This window comes from Nipponia nippon, unplaced genomic scaffold, assembly GCF_047370975.1.
Source record: "Nipponia nippon isolate SJK-2023a ecotype South Korea unplaced genomic scaffold, ASM4737097v1 scaffold_2, whole genome shotgun sequence".
Taxonomy (NCBI): Eukaryota; Metazoa; Chordata; class Aves; order Pelecaniformes; family Threskiornithidae; genus Nipponia; species Nipponia nippon.
The window spans coordinates 107,148,310-107,169,076 of record NW_028262336.1 but is presented as its reverse complement, the minus strand read 5'-3'; the positions used below and the strand labels follow the sequence as shown (position 1 = coordinate 107,169,076).

The following is a 20,767-nucleotide window of genomic DNA, read 5'->3' as shown; positions in this document are numbered from 1 at the left end:
GGAAAAGTGAAGAGCTGTTTTCAGAATATCCTGTAGCTTGGTGGTTAAGTCACTTACTGAAGATGTTGAAATTTTATTTGAAGTTTGTCGAATTTCGCTTTAAAGTTCCTCAAATGTCAGTTCCTGCATTTGGTATTTGTTATTTCTTGGTCTTCACACATGGTTCAAATATGTTTATGTTTGCACAGATTTAAGCACTTACTGTTGTTTGAAAAGCATTTGATTCAGTTACTTTGGTTTAGTTGGACTATCAGGAATGGGCTGCATATTTTTATGTTGGTTCAGTCAAAGCTGAAAAAGCAAGTGGAGTTGGAAGAGAGGGGGAAGCAAGGAAAACTCCTCTGACCTGTTTTTTGGGTTTTTTTAACTGGGAAAAAAAGAGGATGAGATCCCCAGATTCTGCAGATTTGAAGGACATGAAAGAAGTATTTTGGCCTCTAATGATGAAGACCAGGGCCTAGAGGAATTTTTAAAAAGTACCTGAGCAATTTAGATGTACAATTCCCTTTGGTTATAACCCAATTCCCACCACCTAACCTATTTTGGAGTCCAGTGGGATTTTCAAAAGCTTATTTCTGCATATAAACAGAGCTCAGGATCCTTTGAATACTCAGCAAGACCAGAAATAATCAGTTTGTTATCTATAGTTAGTGTTCACTTGGTTTAAATCACTTTGGTTTAAATAATCAGATTGTTGTGAATGCAAGGTATGATTTCTGGGTCCAGTGTATTTAAGACTGGATTCTTATGTTCATAATTTCAACTTCCAGCCAAATGAAATTTAATTTCCAGAGGAAAAAGACAAACTCTAGCAGACTCTTTGCATCCTTCTGCATTTCTAACACAATAAAATATTTAAAAAGCTATGTAGATATATATTAAGATACATCATTTTCCCTCTTCTCTTCCAAAAGCATGTAGGTGAGCAGTTTATTTCTTGTCAGCAATAATAAATGTTGTACTGAATTTCATGCAAAAAATGTATTCGGAGCAGCCAACCTCTTGATCATTACACCAATGATACAGTGTACCCTATCTTTACGAAAGCAATTAAATCATTCATAGTGTAAGTGTTTTAAATGATTCGGAGAAATCCAGTTCTATCTTCAGGTGTTAAAATCAGTTTGCCCTAAGTATCCATGGTTGAAACATTAGTTACTGACACTTTGAATTACCATTCTGCTTATTCACTTTGCCATATTAAAAGCTATTGTTATTTAACAGCAAAATGTATGTAGTTAGAAGATTTGTTAGTTTTAATTTACTAATTCATTTTGTCTCATTTATGACAGAATTCAAGTAAGAAAATTAGCAGGTTCATAGAAAATGTTAGGATTTGTCCTTTCTTCTTTCTGAACATTTGAGAAAGGAAGATCATATCCTTGGGAGGCTCAAAAGATTTCATTGGGATAACTGGAACAGAACAAGAAAAGTACCTTGGCTTTTAGTTAAATGAAGGATTTACAGACCATCTTTGGCATACACATATTTAAATGGCTTATTTTTATTGGTCAGCAGGTACACCAAGAGAAAATCAGTCTCACTGGCAGATCTTTGATTCTGTCTCCAGCTTGAAATAACATTATTGCTTCTTGAGGAAAGAAACCCCAAACGGATAGTTGTGGCCATAAAAACCTTTGTGCTTTGGACTGTTTATCACTCTTTGAAATGTAGCATTGTCAAAGGGCAGGACTAAAAACCCGAACATACTGTTCAGGTTGTACCTTTCCCCAGACAGGTCCCTAGGCTGGCGACTGGTTTGGGTGGGGACTGGTTTGGGTTTTTGTTGGTTTGGGTTTTTTTTTTTCCTCTCACCCTGTTGTCTTTTTTTAAGGTTTAGCAACACTTGTTTAGCTTCCCAAGTTAATGAACTATTAATGAACTGATCTGAGAAATGCGGTTGGTGTAATATAAACTGTACTAGCCCTAGACAGTGCCTCATATTAAATTGTATTTTCCCCTTTGCAGAGATTGTGCTGCTGAGCTCAGGTTTGTTGAACTTCCTAATTACCTCAAAACTTTGAAACGAATTATTTCAGCATGCCTCCTCCCTGCGCTGTTTGACTGATGCAAGGAGGGGCGATGCAGTAACTCTACACCTGTTTCAGCACACGCCTATCAACTTGCTCAACTTCCCCAACGAGTGCCGAGTTGAGCATGAGAACATCCGAGATTGCTTGGGTCTGTACCCACTAGTCCAGATACGTCTGGGTGTTGGGATTGGCTTTGCGCTGGGGTGGCTTTAACAGTTAGTGCTCTGTAATGGCACTTGATGACAGCAGCTTGTACTCTAGGACTAAGAGTAAACTGAATTCCTATCAGACTCGTTATAAATCAACAAGACGGAGAAGCCTGCCACCAGACATCCTGCTAGAAAATGGTTTTAAAGGAAAGTTTCAAAGAAATATTAGGAATATAGAGCCTATACATCCAAGGCGCCCTAAGAAAAGACCTTCTGTATTTTCAGGTAGGAAATGCTATGTTAACAGTATGTCGGTGCAATATCTTTTAAACCTTTTTGGTAATATTTGAAGGATTCAGTAGCTGATTCCAGTCAGAATTTATTCTGGTTTAAAAGCTAAGACAGTCTTCATGGATAGATTTAATCAAGTACCATTTATGTTAAATTATGTCAGCCATTAGAGTTAAAATGATGGAACCAAAGAGAGAGACTTTCTTCATGTTTTCTATTTCATGTTGCTTGCTTGTGGGGATTTTTTTTTTAATAGTTAACATTTAAAGAAAACCAGTTGTTTCTCTGGAGCTTTAAACTGCATTTTGCTTAACCCCACTTATAAGCAATGCAGTCAATATCTGCAGTATAAGTATCTCTCTTGCTGCTTTAGCACTGTATCTCATTGCTTTTCTGGAGGAGAGTGGTGTGGGGATATGGTGACTTCTTCAGTCTAGCTGATTTTTTTTGTGTAGCCAGAAATTAACATCACTAAATAGTCAAATGCATGCTTTGAATTCCTGGCTTGCACTGGAGCCTGTAATGTCTGTAGTTAATAGTTCAGTTTAACTCTCTAGTTGTTAAGAAGTAGGAACAAGGTGTAAGAGTGGATTTCAGTCAAGCTGGCAAGTCTGGATTATTTTGGGGTTTTTTTTTTGCCTTTTTTGTTTTTGTTTTTGTTTTTTTAATTATTTGAAATATGCCTAAAAATAGGCAATAGATTAGCATGAGGGCAAAGGTCATCTTTACTAGGAGGACTTAAAAGGTTTTAGGGGGAGGAAAAATCAATATCAGCTCATCCCTACTGAAACTGAAGATGTGTTTCTGTGAGGCAATCAGAGGAAATGAAATTCTTTATAGAAACAAAAAGATACTGTTTTTTTTAATTTAGGTATCTCCATTTCCAGATGAAAAGGAGGATTTTTAAATTTCTAGGGGGAAATAGTACAATCATACACATCTTTGAAGAGCTATGAAGTATATCAAAAAGTGTTATGGATAATTTAAATATTAATATTATATTCCTTAATGACAGCTAAACTTAGATGGGTACCTTCTCATGAGCTGAAACACTGCTGAAGGAATGGGAATACAATGTTAAAAGATGACACAGGGCAGCACCATTTGTGTGGGATTTAGAGCCTCCATTGTACCTTTGTTAAGGTATTTGGAAGCTTTTTTCCTCCTTCCTATTCTACTTCCCCAGCTTAAAAAAATGCAAAAAGCCTTATCGGATCTTCAGTCAGGTGACTCAGACATGCCCAAGGCTCCTGTGCTTCCTAGTGCCTGAACGGGCTCTTCCTGAGGTGAGGTGGTCTGTCGGGGACTGTAAAAGCACATTATTTTGGGCAGGATAGACCCTCTGTATCTTACTCTTTCTCAGTTGCTGCTTTTTGTCTTCTGGCTACCTTTTCTGCTCCTTAATTACTTCTGTGTTTGTTTTTTTTCCTCCTGTAGCTTTTCACTTTTTTTTCTGTGCAGCAACATTTTTTGTTAGAAAAAACATATTAAATAGCCTTTTGTTTGTTCTCCAACACCCATACTCTGTTGTGCCTACCCAAATTTCTCCTGTATTCTGTGATCTTTCTTTTTTATTAGATACAATTCTTCTTCCTCTCTGTTCTCTTTCCGCCCTCCCAAATTACCACACTAGCAGTAATACTCCATCGTTTGTGCTGCGTCAGATATGAGCACTTTAATGTAGTTGGTGTGTCTGGAACGCTGCCATTACACTTATGAAATCCACTGCAGCTGTGTTACTGTACACTCAAGGGCACTTAACTCAAAGGTAATGCAAATTGCTTGCTATAAGCAATTGATGGAGCGTGATGGAAAGATGGGTGTAGTCTTTCATTTCGTAGGTCAGCAGCGTACATGGGAGAAGCTTTACTTGATTTGCTTTTGAAAACAGGTTAACAAAGTAAGCTTGAAGTCCTCTGGACCATTGTCTTTCAGCTGTAAATGTAGGTTAGAATGGAAACAACTGTATCATAGAGTCATGGAATGGTTTGGGCTGGAAGGGACCTCTAAAGATCGTATAGTCCAATCCCTCTGCTGTGGGCAGGGACATCTTCCACTAGATCAGGTTGCTCAAAGCCCCGTCCAACCTGACCTTTAAGACTTGAGATAGATAGATATTAAATATATACATATATAATATATATATATTGATTTACTTACTCTGCAGTCTTTTGGATTGCTGCTGAAGCCCTCTGAAGAATGTGGTAATTCATACTTCCTTGTTTCAGCCTAGTCATCTATTAATATAAATATTTTAAATCTATATCATTTTGACTCTTCCAGCTTCTTCTAATCCCTGTATCTCTGCTTATATCACCATGAACCTGTCTTAGTTTTAGGACATGCTTGTAATTTAGTCTGAAGTCATGTACATCTTGTTTTCTTTCCTTTTATTCTATCTTAAAGAGCTTAACTAAAAAAATACTGAATAGTGACACATCAAGGCATCAGGGTGCAAGGATATAGGTCAGTTCATATATTGGGACTCTTGTTTCAGACTTGGTGCAGACTCAGGGAGGCATCTTGCATGCAATAGACTTGTTTTACAATTTTTTCTTAATTATGACAGCTAGAAGCTCACTCTTTAAAAATGAAAGCTGAAACCTGAGAAGAGTGACATGTCTTTCTGTCCTGTCATCATGAAGTTAGTCATTCATGTATGCCTAGGCAGGACTATCCAAACAATGGTATCACTGGGTTGTTGTGTTCATTCCCACATGGCAAGGGGAGGACAGAAACTATGACTGTGAGGAGAAATCATGGCATTGACAAAGGGATACACTGCACAGAGATACCTTTTTCTTCTTTCAACAAAGCACTTCATTTCTTCTTGTTCTTTAAATTTGAAATACTTCAAGGATGCATACTTCAGGACTTGGTTAATATCAACTGCCGATATCTAAATTTTCGTTTTTACTGTTTCACGGTTATGCTTTTTATGTTTGGAGAACTATGGCGCAAGCGCAAGTGATCATAATCGACATTATAGGGCCATTTGTTGTCAATAGGGAGGTTCATCGCCTTAATCAGTTGAGTTTGTACAGATCTGCTGACATGCCCTCAGCTCAGCATACTACCATAGCCATGACTGAACCTTACCCTGGAAGGACCATACAAAAATGAACGGTGTCCTGTCTGAACTTGAAGATAAATCTGTGACTTGTTAATGAGAAAAGAAAGAATTGTCAAAAAACAGAGTGTGCAACGAAGGGGCCTTAGGAGGCCATGTCTTTACAGAGATCCCTAGGAAAGGTAAATTGAACTAACTGAAGAGGCATAAAATTAAAATGGATTAGCTAAACGTCATTAAATATCTATGCTGACTCATATTCAAAAGCACAACAGCCTGAAGAAAATTAGTCTGTATTTATTAATTTTAATCTAGGGAAGTGTATGGTGAGTTTTGAATCATTTCTTTTTGGACGAAGGCTGCTGCTGTTGTTGTTGTTTGAGTTTCCTCTTCATACGTGGCAAAGACATGCGAAATTTTGGCTGGGATTGTTAATTTTCTGAAGAAAGCAGAATAAACAATACAGAAATTACAAAGGTCGAAATACTAAAAAAAAAAAATAATAGTTAAGTTCTACTTCGAAGCCGTTCGTATAGTGAGCTGGGGATGTTTGTTTAAGTACCATTGAATATCCACTTCTAGTACTGTTACTAGTATCTTGTGGGCTTTTTTCTTTTCCTTCTTCATATGCAAGTAGCCTGTATTATTGTTGAATGATGCTTGTTGACTGATGTGTCCATTTTGAAGGACAGAAGGTGAGAAAAATACTTTGGATTTTCTGCCTCTCACAGGACCAGGCACACCTCCATTTCATGGCCGTATGCCTGTGACTCAGGCGTTGTCTTCTGTGGGACAACATGTTATCTCTGCTTTTGTAAAAGCATTATGATTTTGCTGTGAGTTAATATAATGAAGGTCAGTGGTTAACAGTACTGTATATAGCTACTCAAAGTAAGAATGTAGGTTGCTGGTCCATGATTTTGCAACAGAATAGCTAGTACTCTGTAACAAATTCACTGCTTTTTTTTTCAGTGAAAATATTGTCGCAGTTAGAAGTCTTGAGGCACTCTCTCAAAGCATTTCTGGAGTTCAGACCAGCATACAGTCTAGCAAAGTCACTTTCTAAAATAAGTAAGTTGATTTGACACCATATTTGTATGTAAATTAAAATACTGAAAATAATAAAATAAAGAAGGTGTTTATATGTAGAAAAATATTTTAAAGTTATTCAACAGTGATATGAATAAATTATTTAATTTTTCATGAGACATGGGGATAAAACAGCCAGTATGTATGATTTCTTTTTTTCTTGTGACTGGCTACATTAATTGGGAAAGACTTGCCAAAATCTAATTACTTTCAATAAGGATGCTTAAAATCATCGGTACCGTATGTGTCTTGATTCAAATGAGTTATAATCATCTGTGTTCAGTATTTTAATTTAGTGAAGATTTTAATATCCTACCTCCTCTCTGAATAAATTGTACTGCATGGTAATAACGTATGCTTGTAATCTGCATGGGATAATTGCTGTTCACTTCTGGTACCCCTAGTGTCACCCTGCACATTGAAGTTTGGTAGAATGGCTTGTGTTGGCACTGCAGTTTACCTGTATCATCCACTGACAGCAGAAGGGAAGGCAAGACTGGCTTGTCCCGAAGTTCTTCTCTTCCCCTCCTGACTTGAAAAAATTGGCTTCGTTTCCCCTTAATACTGTTAGCAAGACCTTATGCTGATTAAAAATGCGGGGGGAGTGGGGTGTTGCATTTTATTTGCTGTTCATATTGTAAACTGGCACTAGTTCTGTATGTTACTGTGTTTTATTGAGCCTTGTGTTAAGATATGCCACCATGCTACAAAATTGGTACATTGCTGATTGAGTGTGTGTCCACCCATTGGTCTGCATGAGTAACCACTGCTTTATTAACAGAAATTATCAAACAGATAATGTCTTGCTTTTCTCTCGGCCTTCTGTATTTTTATGCTCACTTGAATATTTCTACATATTTTACTTAATATACTCTTCGGCATTTTATTTCTTGAACTTTTTTTTAAAATGTCATTTTCTTTAGAAAGGATGGGTCAATGATTCAGAGGAAAGCTCTGGATTCCGCATTTTGGAGTCCAATGTAATATATGCATGTTGTCAAACTTGTTTTCTTCTTCGGTTCACTGGTATTTTATGGACTATGGAGACTGATTTCCTAATGTTCTTGTAGGCAAGTGATGAAGATGCTTCCTCACCTGTAAGTTGTATTTGGGACATAAAGGAAGCTCTCTATGTCCATTGGAGAGTGACTTGAATGTAAAGATGAGGGGGAAGATTGGGAGGAAGGTGAGGTTAAGATAGGGAAGGCTCCTTCTGCTATTGTGGCTTGGTTTTTTGTTTTCTGATTTGTTGTTTGTTTGTTTGTTTTAAAAACTGTTTAGTTGTCTCCTAGATTTAGATTGCCACCATCAGTTGTTATAGATGTTACGACTCCGCTTTAAAGCAGACTCCAGTGTTCAAGTGAACAAAACCCATTATACACACAGTAGTATACCTCAAATCTTATGATGTCTAAGTGTTTATAGACTTCACTGTGCTGAAAGACCTTGTGAAGCAATTACAGCACTTGCTTTCTGATTTCAGCACATGTTTCTGTGCATGCTGCCATAGAAATAGCATGTGAAAAAGAATCTGATTTAGTAACATCGTTTGCCAGTTTGACCCGTGGCTTTCTGCTGTCTCCTATCTAGAGGATAATGATTAAAGTGTAGACTGAAATCTTAAAACTTATGCTCAATGCTCGCCTTCTGGGAAACATAACAGGCTCTTTCTTTTGTACGTTTATATAAATTTCAAGAAGGATCATTGAATTAATATGCAACATTGGTTGTATCTCCAAAAAAGTATGTTAATATAAAATGTATTGAATTTTAAAATAGAAAATCAGAGTCCTAAGAAATGTTAGCAAAATAGCAAACATACAAAAATGCTTTAAAAGATTTAAGAACAAGCCAATCACTCTTTACATCAAATGGTAGTAGCCTTAACTACATTTCATGTGCAGTAAGTCCATGAGGGTTTGTTGACATTATTTTTAAGTAAATCTTTCTTTGGCCGTCATGAGACAATAAAATCTTTTATTCTCTTTATCTGATTTAAGATGCACCTTAAGGGCAGACTCACCATAAAAATATGCCCAGCTTTGGCCCATAAAGAATTATTTTTGTGCTAATGGATTGAAAAGGTTGTCTACAATAGTTTTTTTCGTAGTTGAGAAATACATATCATTTCATTACATGAGAGACAGACATTACTTTTAAAGTCTTACAGTAGTGCATCTGCTGTAATCAAAACCTTATCAGCCAAGTAAAATGTTTTAAAATAATTAGACTTAAAGGTTATCATAATGGCTTTGATTTAACCTTCCTCCTGATGTATCATTTTTTCCTCTTCTGAAGTGCAATCTTCATGTAAGCTAATGTAGTTAATGACATTGAAGTATGTTCTCTTGACAGTAAGATGGGTCTATGGACTGCATATGAATCACTCAAAATATATTTCTTCTATAGTGCTTGTTTACTTGTAGATACTTTTGTAGACTTGTTGGGTGCATTTGGTAAGTAACTGTTTTCCTTTCAGCTATTTATACTTTACCTAGCCTTGCACATTTAATAGGAGCATACTGTATCTAAGTTAAATCACGTGATAATCTTGGAATCTCTGAAAAAAAAATTCTCAGTGGTTTTTTTCATTTTCATTTCTTTGCTGTCTTACTGTATCTGAATTTAAACAACAATAAAAAGTTTAGGAGTTTCTGAAGATACTCTACTTAATTTCAGTAAGAATTTTAAAAAATCAGTATTTTATTAATCTGTTTAAATTCAGAGACTGTTTTGCCTGAAGACAGGTGTAGATAATAAAATTAATCTTAATTACAAAAGACTACCTAATGAAAACTTTGAAGACAACTAGAGTTCGCTGGAAGATTTTTTTGTACTGCTTCTCATGATGAAAGATGCCCTGATAGTGATATGAAATCCTTATGGCACTTCTGGTAAACCAGCTGTAAGCAGATAGATACTGAGTTCATATGTTTAGGTTTTCATAAAGAACAAATATCATCAACTGTATCTCATATTAATTTTCTTTATTGCTACTAATTAGGAGTGGTTAATTTGGAATGTGATTTTTATGAATTTTGGGGATTGGATCTTAAATTAGGAACTTGACTTGAGGAGCTCAGGACATTCTTTATTATATTTGGGTTTTCTGAGAAGTTGAAATTGCACAGTGCTTCACAAGATGAGATCAATTTAAATTTTTCTTGCTCAGGATATACTAACATCTAGCTGCTACACAATGTTGGAATACAGTTTCATAATCAGATACAATTTTGAAGACCCAACAAACATCTGTTCATGCTTTTTAATCATATACTGAAGCTGCACTTAAAATTTCTTAAAATAAGAAATCTTTCTGATCCATTACTGGAAGACATTACTGTTTCCAGGAAAAAATTTTGGTAGATAAGCAATGTATATTGTGCATGATACAATCTAGTGGCTCCTCTTCCAAGGACCTGGCTGTGTAGTGGAGTTTTTGTTTATTTGTTTGTTTCAGAACTGCCTGCGGATTGTGCTGTGACTTTCTGGGGGATTTTGCTCTGTGTCTTTGGAGTTATTGTTTCTGCAGTTTCACGGTGGCTGTAATGGCAACGTGCTTTAGTTGCAGAACACGTTACTGTGCATCCCTGTGCTCACTTTGTTGTGAATTACCTGCTCTTCCTAATAAACCTTTTCTGGGGCAATTTGTGATGCAAACAATAAAGGGTTGGCAAAATAATTTTTAATCATAATGTTTAGTCTGCATATGGGTAAGGAGAGGGGCAGTCAACAAGTGTCATCTTTCTTATTGTAACTTCAGTTGTCCTGTATTTCCTGCTTTGTTTAGGAGCTTTAAACTAGTCAGCCCCTTGCCAGCCTGTCTGTTCTCTGCTGTTCCTCATATGCAAGTCAGAGAAATCCTTCTCTAGCAAAGTTGCTCCACTTCTACCCCATTTTACCTGGACCAACCTGCAGCCTCCCCTAACAATTCTCAGGCACAGTTCAGAAGTTGGCAAGAGCTGAGGAATCGAGAGAGAGTTGGATGTTGCTACCAGCATTTAGATAATGTTTTACTGTATGGTTGTAGACTGTTTTGTGCTGTCTGGCCTCATGGCCAGAGAACAGCCCCAGGTATTAATATAGGCTGGCATTCATGGTCTAAGGTAGTTGAATCGCCAGTCTGTCCAGCAAGACATAACTTTAATGACTATCAAGGTCATTAAAACTCAGTACCAGTTTGTTCAATGAGTCACCTTAAAGTACTTCTGAGAGGACTTGTTTAGATTTGTCATGGACAGTTATTGACTCCTGTATGGAGAATCATTCAAGCATTTGATTTCCACTAGATGCTGAGGCTCTACTCCGAAGTAAAAAGTCTAATCTGCAGCAGAGGTTTTACTATCACACAAAGATGCCAGGGCAAAAGAAGGATGACAAAAAGAGCAGAATACCAGAAACTAAAGTAAGCTTACAACATGGAATTTCAGGGTCTGAAATGTATTTTATTTTCTGCCAAGCGGATTGAGGATAAACAAGCCCAATTCTAAATCCATTCTGGAACTAGAAAATTAGCAGTTCTTTCTTTAGAAGCTAGTAGTAATGTAATTCCAGTTTAGATTTGTCATACTAAATGTTATGGGACTCAAGTAAAAGTAGTGTTACAGTTTGTCCTTTATCTGGTTTCAGGGTTAAGAATACTTCTGCATAATCTATTGTTATATTTTGATTCCTTCAACTTGAAAGCCCATCCTGAAGGAGGTCTCAGTGACTGTGTAAACTTCACTCAGCAGCAAGAAGAATGATGGTGATGGAGATGAAAAAGGCCAAAGTAGTCAATGCCTTCTTTGCCTCAGTCTTTATCTTCAGGAGGCCTTCAGGAATCCCAGGTCCCAGAGACCAGTAGGAAGGCCTGAACTAAGGCAAACTTACCCTTGGTACAGGGATAACAGGTTAGGGAACATTTTAAACAAACTGAACATAAATGAGTCCACGGGACCTGATAGGATGTAACCACAAGTGCTGTGGAAACTAGCTGATGTCACTGTCAGGCCAGTCCTGATAGTCTTTGAAAGCTCATGGCAACTGGGGGAGGTTCCTGAGGACTGGAAGAGAGCAAATGTGACTCCTTTCTTCAAGAAGGAGGACCCAGGGAACTACTGGCCGGTCACCCTCACCATAATCCCCGGGAAAGTCATGGAGCAAATAATCCTATAACCCATTTCCAAACATAAGAGAAGTAGATGACTGGGAGCAGTCAGCATGTTTGTGTGAAGGGGAGATCATGCATTACCAACTCAAGAGACTTCTAAAGCAAGGCAACTGGCTTGGTGGATGATGGGAGAGCAAAGGATGCTGTTTATCTCAACTTTAGAAAGGCTTTTGACAGTATCTCCTGCAACATCCTCATAGACAAAATGACGAAATACAAATGATGAAATACAAACTAGATGAATGGACAGTGAGGTGGGTTGAAAACTGAGCTGCCAGGCCGACCGGGTTGTGATTAGCAGCACAAAGCCTAGCTGGAGGTCAGTCACTAACAGTGTAGCAATTTTAGGTATAGGTGGCTAAATTTAGTATTTAAAACAGTTTTTAGGGAAGTAAATAGTCTATATTGATAAACAGAAATAAGTAGATTGTGCTTCAAGCTGAAGATGGTAAGAAATGGCTTTGTGCTCTCCTAGTGGCTTTGCATCTTAAAAGGCTTGCTAGTCCCAAAAAAGGAGCAGCCTGTGGAGAAAGCCAGCATCACTATTTTGGGGCTTTTAACTAGGGGTGTTTTCTGATCTGGTCAACCGGGGTGTCATCTTCCCAGACTCAGACATTTGCTGAATAGATGTCCATACCTAAGCTAGTCACTTCAAGCTCCCTCCCTTTACAGTCATTGGAGAGAAACAGGTATTATTAGAGTTTAAACCATGGTGTCTGTTGTAGATGTCAGTATTAAAATGGGATGAATCAGCTCTGATTTCTTTATATTGACTAGAAGACATCCAAGCTGAGTAGCTGAAATGGGATTATACTGTAAACATCTGTATTAAGTCAAATTAGTCCCACCTCTGTAGTGTACCTTTAGCTTCTCCCTTATAGCCAAGCAAGGGACCATGTACAGGAACAGAGTGAAGGGGTGAATTGCTTCCATTCTTTCATAGATTGGTATCACCAAGTGTTTCTTTTGTGAAAAATGTTGCTTGCCCTTACATTGGTGATTCATAAGCCAAGCTCTCAAAATTATGACATGATTATTTCTGAAACAGCAGGTTTTAAAATAATAAAGCATGGGGCTTGTGTGCTTCTCAATCATAAGTTACTGTTGTCTTTTTTAATAATTATTAGCTACAATGTTTGCCCATATTCATGAACACTTATTTCACTTTATTTTTAATAAAACGTTATTGATTCTTTTAAAAACTCTAACATTATGTTTACTAACACAAAATTCAAACACCTTGAGCATAAACTGCCTCTTTATACACAACAGATTTTTTGGTATTCCATCAATGCTGTGAAACTTATCCTGCACTTTATCACCAACCAGGGTGACATGCTGAGGCACCTCACCTGCAGAAGATACAGACTGTCGCTACCATTGATGCCAGTTGCCACAGTCCTGTTTTCTGCTCTGTGAGCTCTGAACTGCTTTAAGTAACTTCTTATGGGTATTCTGGCACGTTAAGTACACAGTGTAATATCCTTTCTTCCCCTTATTGTTAAAAAAAGCCCCAACAAATCCCTTACCTTACATCCCCATCCATTCATGCCTAGCAGAATGCTGGAAAACATTAAAATACATAACATTATATGCATAGTATTTACTCCACAGCTTAAATGACAGTCATGTGTTAACGACAAATGGGACCTCTAACAGTATTCTGGTGCAATGTTGTATCATCAGTTGGCTTCTAGTGAAGTTTCCCCCAGAACTGAAGGGACGGTACTGTCTTCTTTCATTTGTTGGTCCTGTTTAGAGCAACTCTAGAAGAAATTAATGTCACAGACGGTGTTCCGCATTTGACTATAGTGAATCTGTGTAAAACATGCACAATATGTACAACAGCACAATATGTCCCTGTTGCGAAGAGATGCTCTAAGTTTCAGGAGACCCCAAGACATTGTGGTCCAGAATGACCTTCCAAAGACTTGGGGATTTTGTCTGTTTGAAGGCTTTATTGTTTTGTGAAGGGCAAAATAAAATTTCTTTCAGAATTTTTGTGGGTGATCTTGATGCAAACAAACCATTGTGAAAAGGGAATAAAATTAGTTATGTGTATTGACAATATGAATGACATGTTCGTTTAACTATCTTCAGTTCAAATTAATATTCTTTAGTATGCTCGGCGCTATTTCTTTGCATCAATCAGGTGCTGAACGCACATTCTTTTCATTTCAGGTATTATAAGTACGCTTCTTTGTAAAGACCTTTGGATTGCTCAGTATTTAAGATGAATTTTAAAGGAGAAGGTTGCTGCATGGAAGCTCCTTCCTATATCCCCAGAGAAACACATTAAAAGGGAATAATATGTGTGTGCATATACACTGATAAGTAAAACATATCTGAGATATTTAATTCATCGTTCCTTTTTTTTTTTTTTTTTAAATCAGCATACCTTCTATTCAGCAGTCCAAATTCACTTTAGGTACAGATTGCCAGCTGTGTGTCCATGGGCACAACTACACCGAAGAACTGATTATAGAGGATCTTTTGGCTAGGTATGCTCCTTTTTTTCTCTGAAGCTGACCTTCCTCTCTTCTACATTTTATTAGCTGGGTTCTGCCTGCTGGCAGACTAAGTCTGCGTGGCCTATTCTGCCACTAGTGTTTATCCCAGGGAAGAAGGCTGCACCAAAACTCTGTAAATTTGCATTTATATTCCCATACCCCAGAACTGTAATGAGTGGATTTTGTTTTAAGATTCTCCATGTATGTTGTGAGTAAAATTTATTTATTTTTCTCTTTATGCCATTTTCAATCTAGTTTTCTTTGTGTCATATATGGAGGAGGCAATGTAGGGTTCTATATCAGCTTAATATTGTAATCTGCTGATGAAACCTTACAGAAACAAATATGAGTTGCAGTAGTTGCTTTTTAATAATAGTGTACAGCCTGTTCTCCACATAGATGGGTATCTTAGATTAATTATTTTGATCTGATTGTATATTATCGAGATTTAATAGTGTTGCGTATGTAAGTATATGTGAAATGTTACGGTTGTGTCTAACAGACTAGAGCTGACTCTATAAGTACTTGTTTTAGCATTTGCAAATAGTTTAACCTGGATCTAGCATTACCTGTAATAGCTCTGCGAGAAGGTTTTTCTGTTTTGTCTGGCTACTCTGAATTACTGTACCTGGACCAGAAATAAAGACATTCTCTGGCTTGACCTATGCAGGAGATCAGACTGATTATCACTGCCCATTCTGGCTTTTAAAATCTTCAAGCTCATTGTCTGGCCGTGCTTCTTGCAATTAGACCTAGAATGTGTCTGTTCCTCCAACAGCCAAAGTTTACTGACAGCTCAGCCAGAAAAGTGGCTGGGAAGAATGTTCTTACTATAAAATGCAGTGCCTGTTATAGGTGTTTATAAATGCATATGAGCAGTTGGGAAAGCTATTTAACCATGTAATACCTTTGAAAAGTATATCTTTGATTTTTTAACATTTTTTAAAATTTAGAAACATTATTTTCCTTTGCTTCTTTTTCCCACCTAAACACCCATGCAAGCCTCCCTTGTGTTGACCACAGCGATCATGTGCCTCTGTGGGGAGACTCATAGCCTCATTCATCAACTGAAGGTAACACCATAGCCCCAACCGTATTCCCAAAACCAGACCCACACCACCCAAATCAAATTTCTGCTGCTAACTAGTGCCACTGTAGAGATCTGATGGAAATTATGGGAGAAAGGGCGAGGATGGAAGAACTTCCCAGCTTTTCCAACAGCAGCACAATCTTAGATTAGCTTAAGTCAAACATGAAAACACACCCTGGGTCAAATCTGTCATATTATCAGAAGATGAAGAAGTATCCTTATATTCTTGGAGAAGTTTCCATTTTATAAAGGATTCTGTCTGTGCTGATGCTATGTTTTTAGTTCACTGAATTAGTCAGTAGCTAGCGATGACCTCCCTTGATCTGTGGAATAGTTCAGGCAACGTTCGTGCGTTAGTGCCCTGTGTGAGTCGGCAGGATACGGTGTCACTGAGCACCGGTACCTGACCAAGCATCAGCTCAAGTTCCACATCCAGAACCACAGCCCAGTGCTGCTTGCAGCTCCACCGCAAGATTTCAAAGCAGGTGAATCCCAGTTGTTTTTTATGACCACCATTCTCTTTTGAATTAGGTCGTTATAAAAGTTAACTGGGTTTTCTCCAGATCTAAGCATCATATTCAAATATTTGAATAAAAGTATTCTGTGGCAGTGGGTTGTTTTCAGTTATATGTCCTTTATTTTAGATTTCATTTCACGGCTGAGAAGCCAATCCAGAGATGAAATAGAAGGAACCTGTTTTCCTCTTCTGATCTAGTGAAAGAAAAAACATGGGAGAGGATGACATCTACTCATTTTAATAACTTTAAAAAAAATGAGTTCAGAATTTCAAAGCCTTTAATGATGCAGTGGACAAACAAGTACTAGGAGTTTGATACTTAACCAGATTAGGCACTTAATAATCTACAAAGTAATTGTTAGATATTTCAGGAGCTAAATATCTTTGAAAACGTAGCCTGTGGTGACTCAAAATCATTAATCATTCTAAGTGTAGTTAAAGTAACTATAATTACTACTGTCTTTACTAGGAAATCATTCAATTTTAAATGTGACTTATCTGTTTGTGCTTTCTTCCTTGGGTACTAAGCCCAAAATAGAGTTTTTTCTTTTAGTTAATAAAAAGCAGATTGTAAGTTTTGTTTTGTACATTTTCTCAGTAAATGGCAATTTCTATTCAAATGTAGCATGAGAGAAACCTTAAGTAACATTACCCGCTTAAACAAGAAGAAGGTGATTTGCCTTTTTTGAACATAAACAGGGAGCTGTGTTAGACCTCATAGCACTCAGAAAACCAAGATGTTTTTTAGGTTAGCAGGAAGGGACGGACTCTGAAGGATATAAAAGACCCAATTGCAAATACTGCACATGTATTTAACTTGGCCTCTGTGAGGACACTGGTCCTTCCATAGAGAAGCAGCAAGTCAGAGAATGCTGGAGCTCTATTAATCTATTGCCTGCGCCCAGGTGGACGAGTTGGTGTTGCAAAACCTTCACCACAGCAAGGGAGAGCCCTTGCACAAGCGCTCATCAGTTAAAAAGTACTATGTTGAGGGGGGGGAAAAAATCAGCAAAGAGATACTCTGTCTCTGAAATTGAGATCTTTCCTGCCATAGGTTACCTCAAAAGGTGAAACAATGCATCTTTATAGATAATGTTTTAATTAAAAAAAAAATCGCTTCCCTGTATTTTAAAAAAATATAAAAAAGATTTTGCAAGTCAGAACAAGTGTTCTTATGTAAGAAAGACCAATGAGGGTTTTTTGGTTGTTTTTTTTTTGGCCAAAGTGTTACTTCCTATCTAGCCAGCATCTAAGCACGCCGTTGTGCAAGTAAGGGTATGACATGGTAAACCCTATATGCAGTGTCGCACCAGTGCTTGCCTAGGAGGGTTATACGGAAAGGGATTTCAAAACTACATAAAACAAGACACTTCCCTTTCAACAACTGATTAGGATTTAGATGCTTTACTGGCATCAGTTCTTCAAAGAACAGAGAAAATAATTTTAAGCAGTAACAGGAGAGCACTAAGACAGAAGCTGTAACTGAAGGGTTGTCTGCACATAATGAGGAGGAACGTGAGGGAAAAACAACCATGAGAAGCAGAAATTTCACTGTAAAATCACACGGCCTGTCATTTATATAAAGTTGCTGTAAAACAGCCAGTGGTTTGAGTCATGAAGATTTTTGCTGATAGCTATTTATGTTTACTTTGGATATACAGAAATATTTTCAAAAGGATGAAGGGCATGGTGGTTGACAGCCTAGCTGTTAAAGGTATCAAGTGAGCTAAGAAGTCTATGATCATGTGCATGCCCTGTTTATAAACTGATCGGGGAAAGAAAAATATTTTTTTTCGTCTACCACCTGGCATGACTTCTTAGGTAATCCTGATTTTTGAAGCATTACTTCTTCCCACCTTGAAACAAAAAAGAAGTTTTAAAAGTTGTAGATAGTATCCAACTGAGTCATTAGGTCCCTGGTCTAACTGGAGGTAGCGCTAGTCTAAACTACCTGAGCCTGAACTTTGGATCTTTCTGTTAGCACTTATGAGTAAAATGAGAAGAAAGCTCCTTATCCCATAATGAGCCAGGGCTCCAGCTATGCCAAGCACTTCACTCACAGCAAGGGCCTGAGTCCTCCTCTGAAGCATGTACAGTCTTGTTTGAGACAGTATGTGGCAGCGCGTGTCAGGGAAGAGGGGAAGGCTGATGCAGTGATACATACAATTTGATACTACTTCATCATTTGAAAGAGTGTTAAAAACTGTTGTTAGTTATTGAAGGTCAGCTAATCCTGACGGCGCTCAGTTTCCCTGTTTTAGCCGGGTAATTCCTACACAGGGGTTGCAAGAAGTAGCTTTTTTGTTTCATAATTCAGAGTGAACGCTGTATGCATAAGACCCATCTGAGGGAACTGTGGATGTGTTTACATTACATGGGCACACGTGTGGCAGCTCAGACCCAATGCCTGGCTGGTCTGACGGCCTCTCTCTGATAGCAGGCAGAGCGCGATACCTGATAGGAAGGCGTAAGAGGCAGCAAATGTAGTAGTCTGATCCCATGTCCATCTCATCTTGATCTGTAATAGATGGAAGTTGGTTGAAACCAACCAGGTTTCAGGTTTTCCAGGATGTTTATTCTCATTTTATGAGAGAAGTAAAAAATCAACTTCTCTTCTAAGGTTGACGTTGCTAGTGGAGCAAAGGGACATAAGCAGAAGGATGCCTTTTTACAGAGTAATGAAAACGTTGAGGTGTGAGTATCCAAATAGGTCAGCCAGAAAGGAAGAAGTGTTAATAATTAAAGACAAAACTAGAGAATGGAAAGGAAAGTTTAAAAAAAGAACAAGTAAACAAGTAGCTTATCACAAGAGCATCTTACTTAAAGTCAGGGAAAGCTTTAAGAACTGCTGTGGCAGAATTAAGAGAAAGAAAATATATCTGTAAATGTATTTGAGATTCAGGAAAAGATTTGTGTTAAAAATCACACTGCAAGAAGTGCATACATTGAGATAAGAACTGTCTGAGGGATGGACTAGTATTTGAGAGCAAATTGGAGCTACTGCACTGAAAATTCCTCCTCCTAATTAGATAATCAATGAAAATATCATACCCGTGCAGCATATTACGGGGAGGTATCTTGTGGAAAATTAGTATTTTGAACATGTCATTCTACAAGGGAGACAAAATCAGGAAAACTGAAGCATGTGATGTGGTTTGTGTTTGGGTCAGGGATGCCTTGGTTTTGGCATCAGCTCACCACTGCAAGTGGGTACAACACCCTCCTTGTCTGCCTCCCTCTGCTTCCCATCACATCTCGGGCACCTCTCTGAAGAGTCAGGAGCTTTTCCTTTTCCAAGGCAGGTTCCCAGCTGGCTGCCTCCTGCATGCCTGGGGAGGGGGGGTTTGCCCCAGCTCCATGGCCCTGGGAGAAAAGGGGGAAATCTGTGCCTGAACCTCAGGGTGTGCCTGCTAATGGCGAGCACGAGAACGAGAAGAAAAGCTGAGAAGTCTTATGATCTCAGCTATAGTAACATGCAGTAATTGTTAGCCATCCCTAGAGACGCTGTAGAAAGAAGCAGATTGCTTTGAGCAACCTGATTTAGTGACAGATGTCCTGCCCATGGCCGGGGGTTGGACTAGATGATCTTCAAAGGTCCCTTGCAACCCAAACCGTCTACGGTTCTATGAATATCCAGTGATGGGCATGCTCCAACCCTTCCCCTTCCTGGCTTCCACTTCTCTGCCCTCCCGCAGAGCTTGCTGTGAGGAGGGTAGAAGAGATACAACTACCTTGCAGAAGGGGGAAGAAGCCCTGATTACGACCTAATTGCAACTCTAAATTTTTGAGTATTTGGAGGTTCAGTCTGTGGATTTTGTAATGAAATTTCATAACTTGAGGAAAAGAGGGACAGCTGCAACCCCTGCATTCCCTCTGTCCTAGGCTCTGTGTGACCTGGTACCAATCTCTTAGGCATGTTACTTAATGCAAATTATACTTTGAGTGGGTGGGTGGGGTTCAGTTACTAAATCTTGTCTCTGAAACAAGCACCCAAAATGAGAGGCTGTTTGGAATTTCCTGCTATGAGGAAGTTCTGACATTTCATGCTGGGATGTCTGGAGAGTATGCTATGTAATCTTGTCTCTCAAATATAGATAAGGGTTTGTAACAAAACTGAGAAGGAAATAGGATTCCAATCATGGAAACAGGTTCTTTAGGGATGGTGCCTGGAGACTAAGGTGAAGAGCAGGAAGAAAATACTACTCAGGTTATTCTTCGTGCTTGCCGATGCCTGAGGCTGTGCTTGCAGGACGCAGGCTGCATTTTGACTTGTGCAGCAGTATTTCTTGCGTCAGTGTTGCCTGAGTCCGTGCCCCAGTGGTAGCGGTGCAGATTTCAATTTAGCTTATAGGATGGTGTATTTTTAGCATGTGTGTGGTAGGTCTGGGCAAGCGAAATCTGTTCCTGGCTGGCTGATGCTTCCAGAGGATGTTCAGCTAGGGGGAAACTGAGAGGTGAACAGCAGAGTCCTAAGAGGACATGTCAGTTTGACAGCTCCAAAGCAAAGTCAAGGGAAGGATAATAGTACTTTGAAACTTGAAGGCATAATTCCAACGTTAACTAATTAATCCTCTGCAAAATGCCTAGTAGGTAGTTATCATTTGTTATTTACAGATAAGTCACAAACCCCTTACAACCTATTTAATTACTCTTATGAATTCACTGAACAAGCTGAGGATGGGAGCTGGGTGATACATGAACCTATCATGTATCTATTAAAATATTTTAATTTTATTGTATTAAATTCTATTTAATAGGCTTCTATTAAAATATTTTATATAATTGTACCCAAATTTCCTGATATCCTTTCTCCAGAAATACAGACATGTACTTCATTTCTATGCTCCTATCATCCATTCTGACAGT

At 38.2% G+C, this 20,767-nt stretch overlaps 1 protein-coding gene across 8 annotated transcripts in view; it reads left to right on the top strand.

Moving 5' to 3' along the window:
• FRY (FRY microtubule binding protein) overlaps positions 1-20,767 on the top strand; it is a 250,388-nt gene that overhangs the window by 47,131 nt on the left and 182,490 nt on the right. Inside the window, exons 1-2 of one of the 8 annotated variants that reach the window (XM_087756424.1) lie at positions 2,207-2,467; positions 6,516-6,614. The exons of 4 other annotated variants lie outside the window; for them this stretch is intronic. In XM_087756424.1, coding sequence (XP_087612550.1) covers positions 2,263-2,467; positions 6,516-6,614 — 304 coding nt within the window. In that variant the 5' untranslated portion in view covers positions 2,207-2,262. Of the gene's footprint in view, positions 1-2,206; positions 2,468-6,515; positions 6,615-20,767 lie in introns of those variants that run through there. 3 more of the 8 variants (XM_087756425.1, XM_087756433.1, XM_087756426.1) reach the window with 3 other exon arrangements.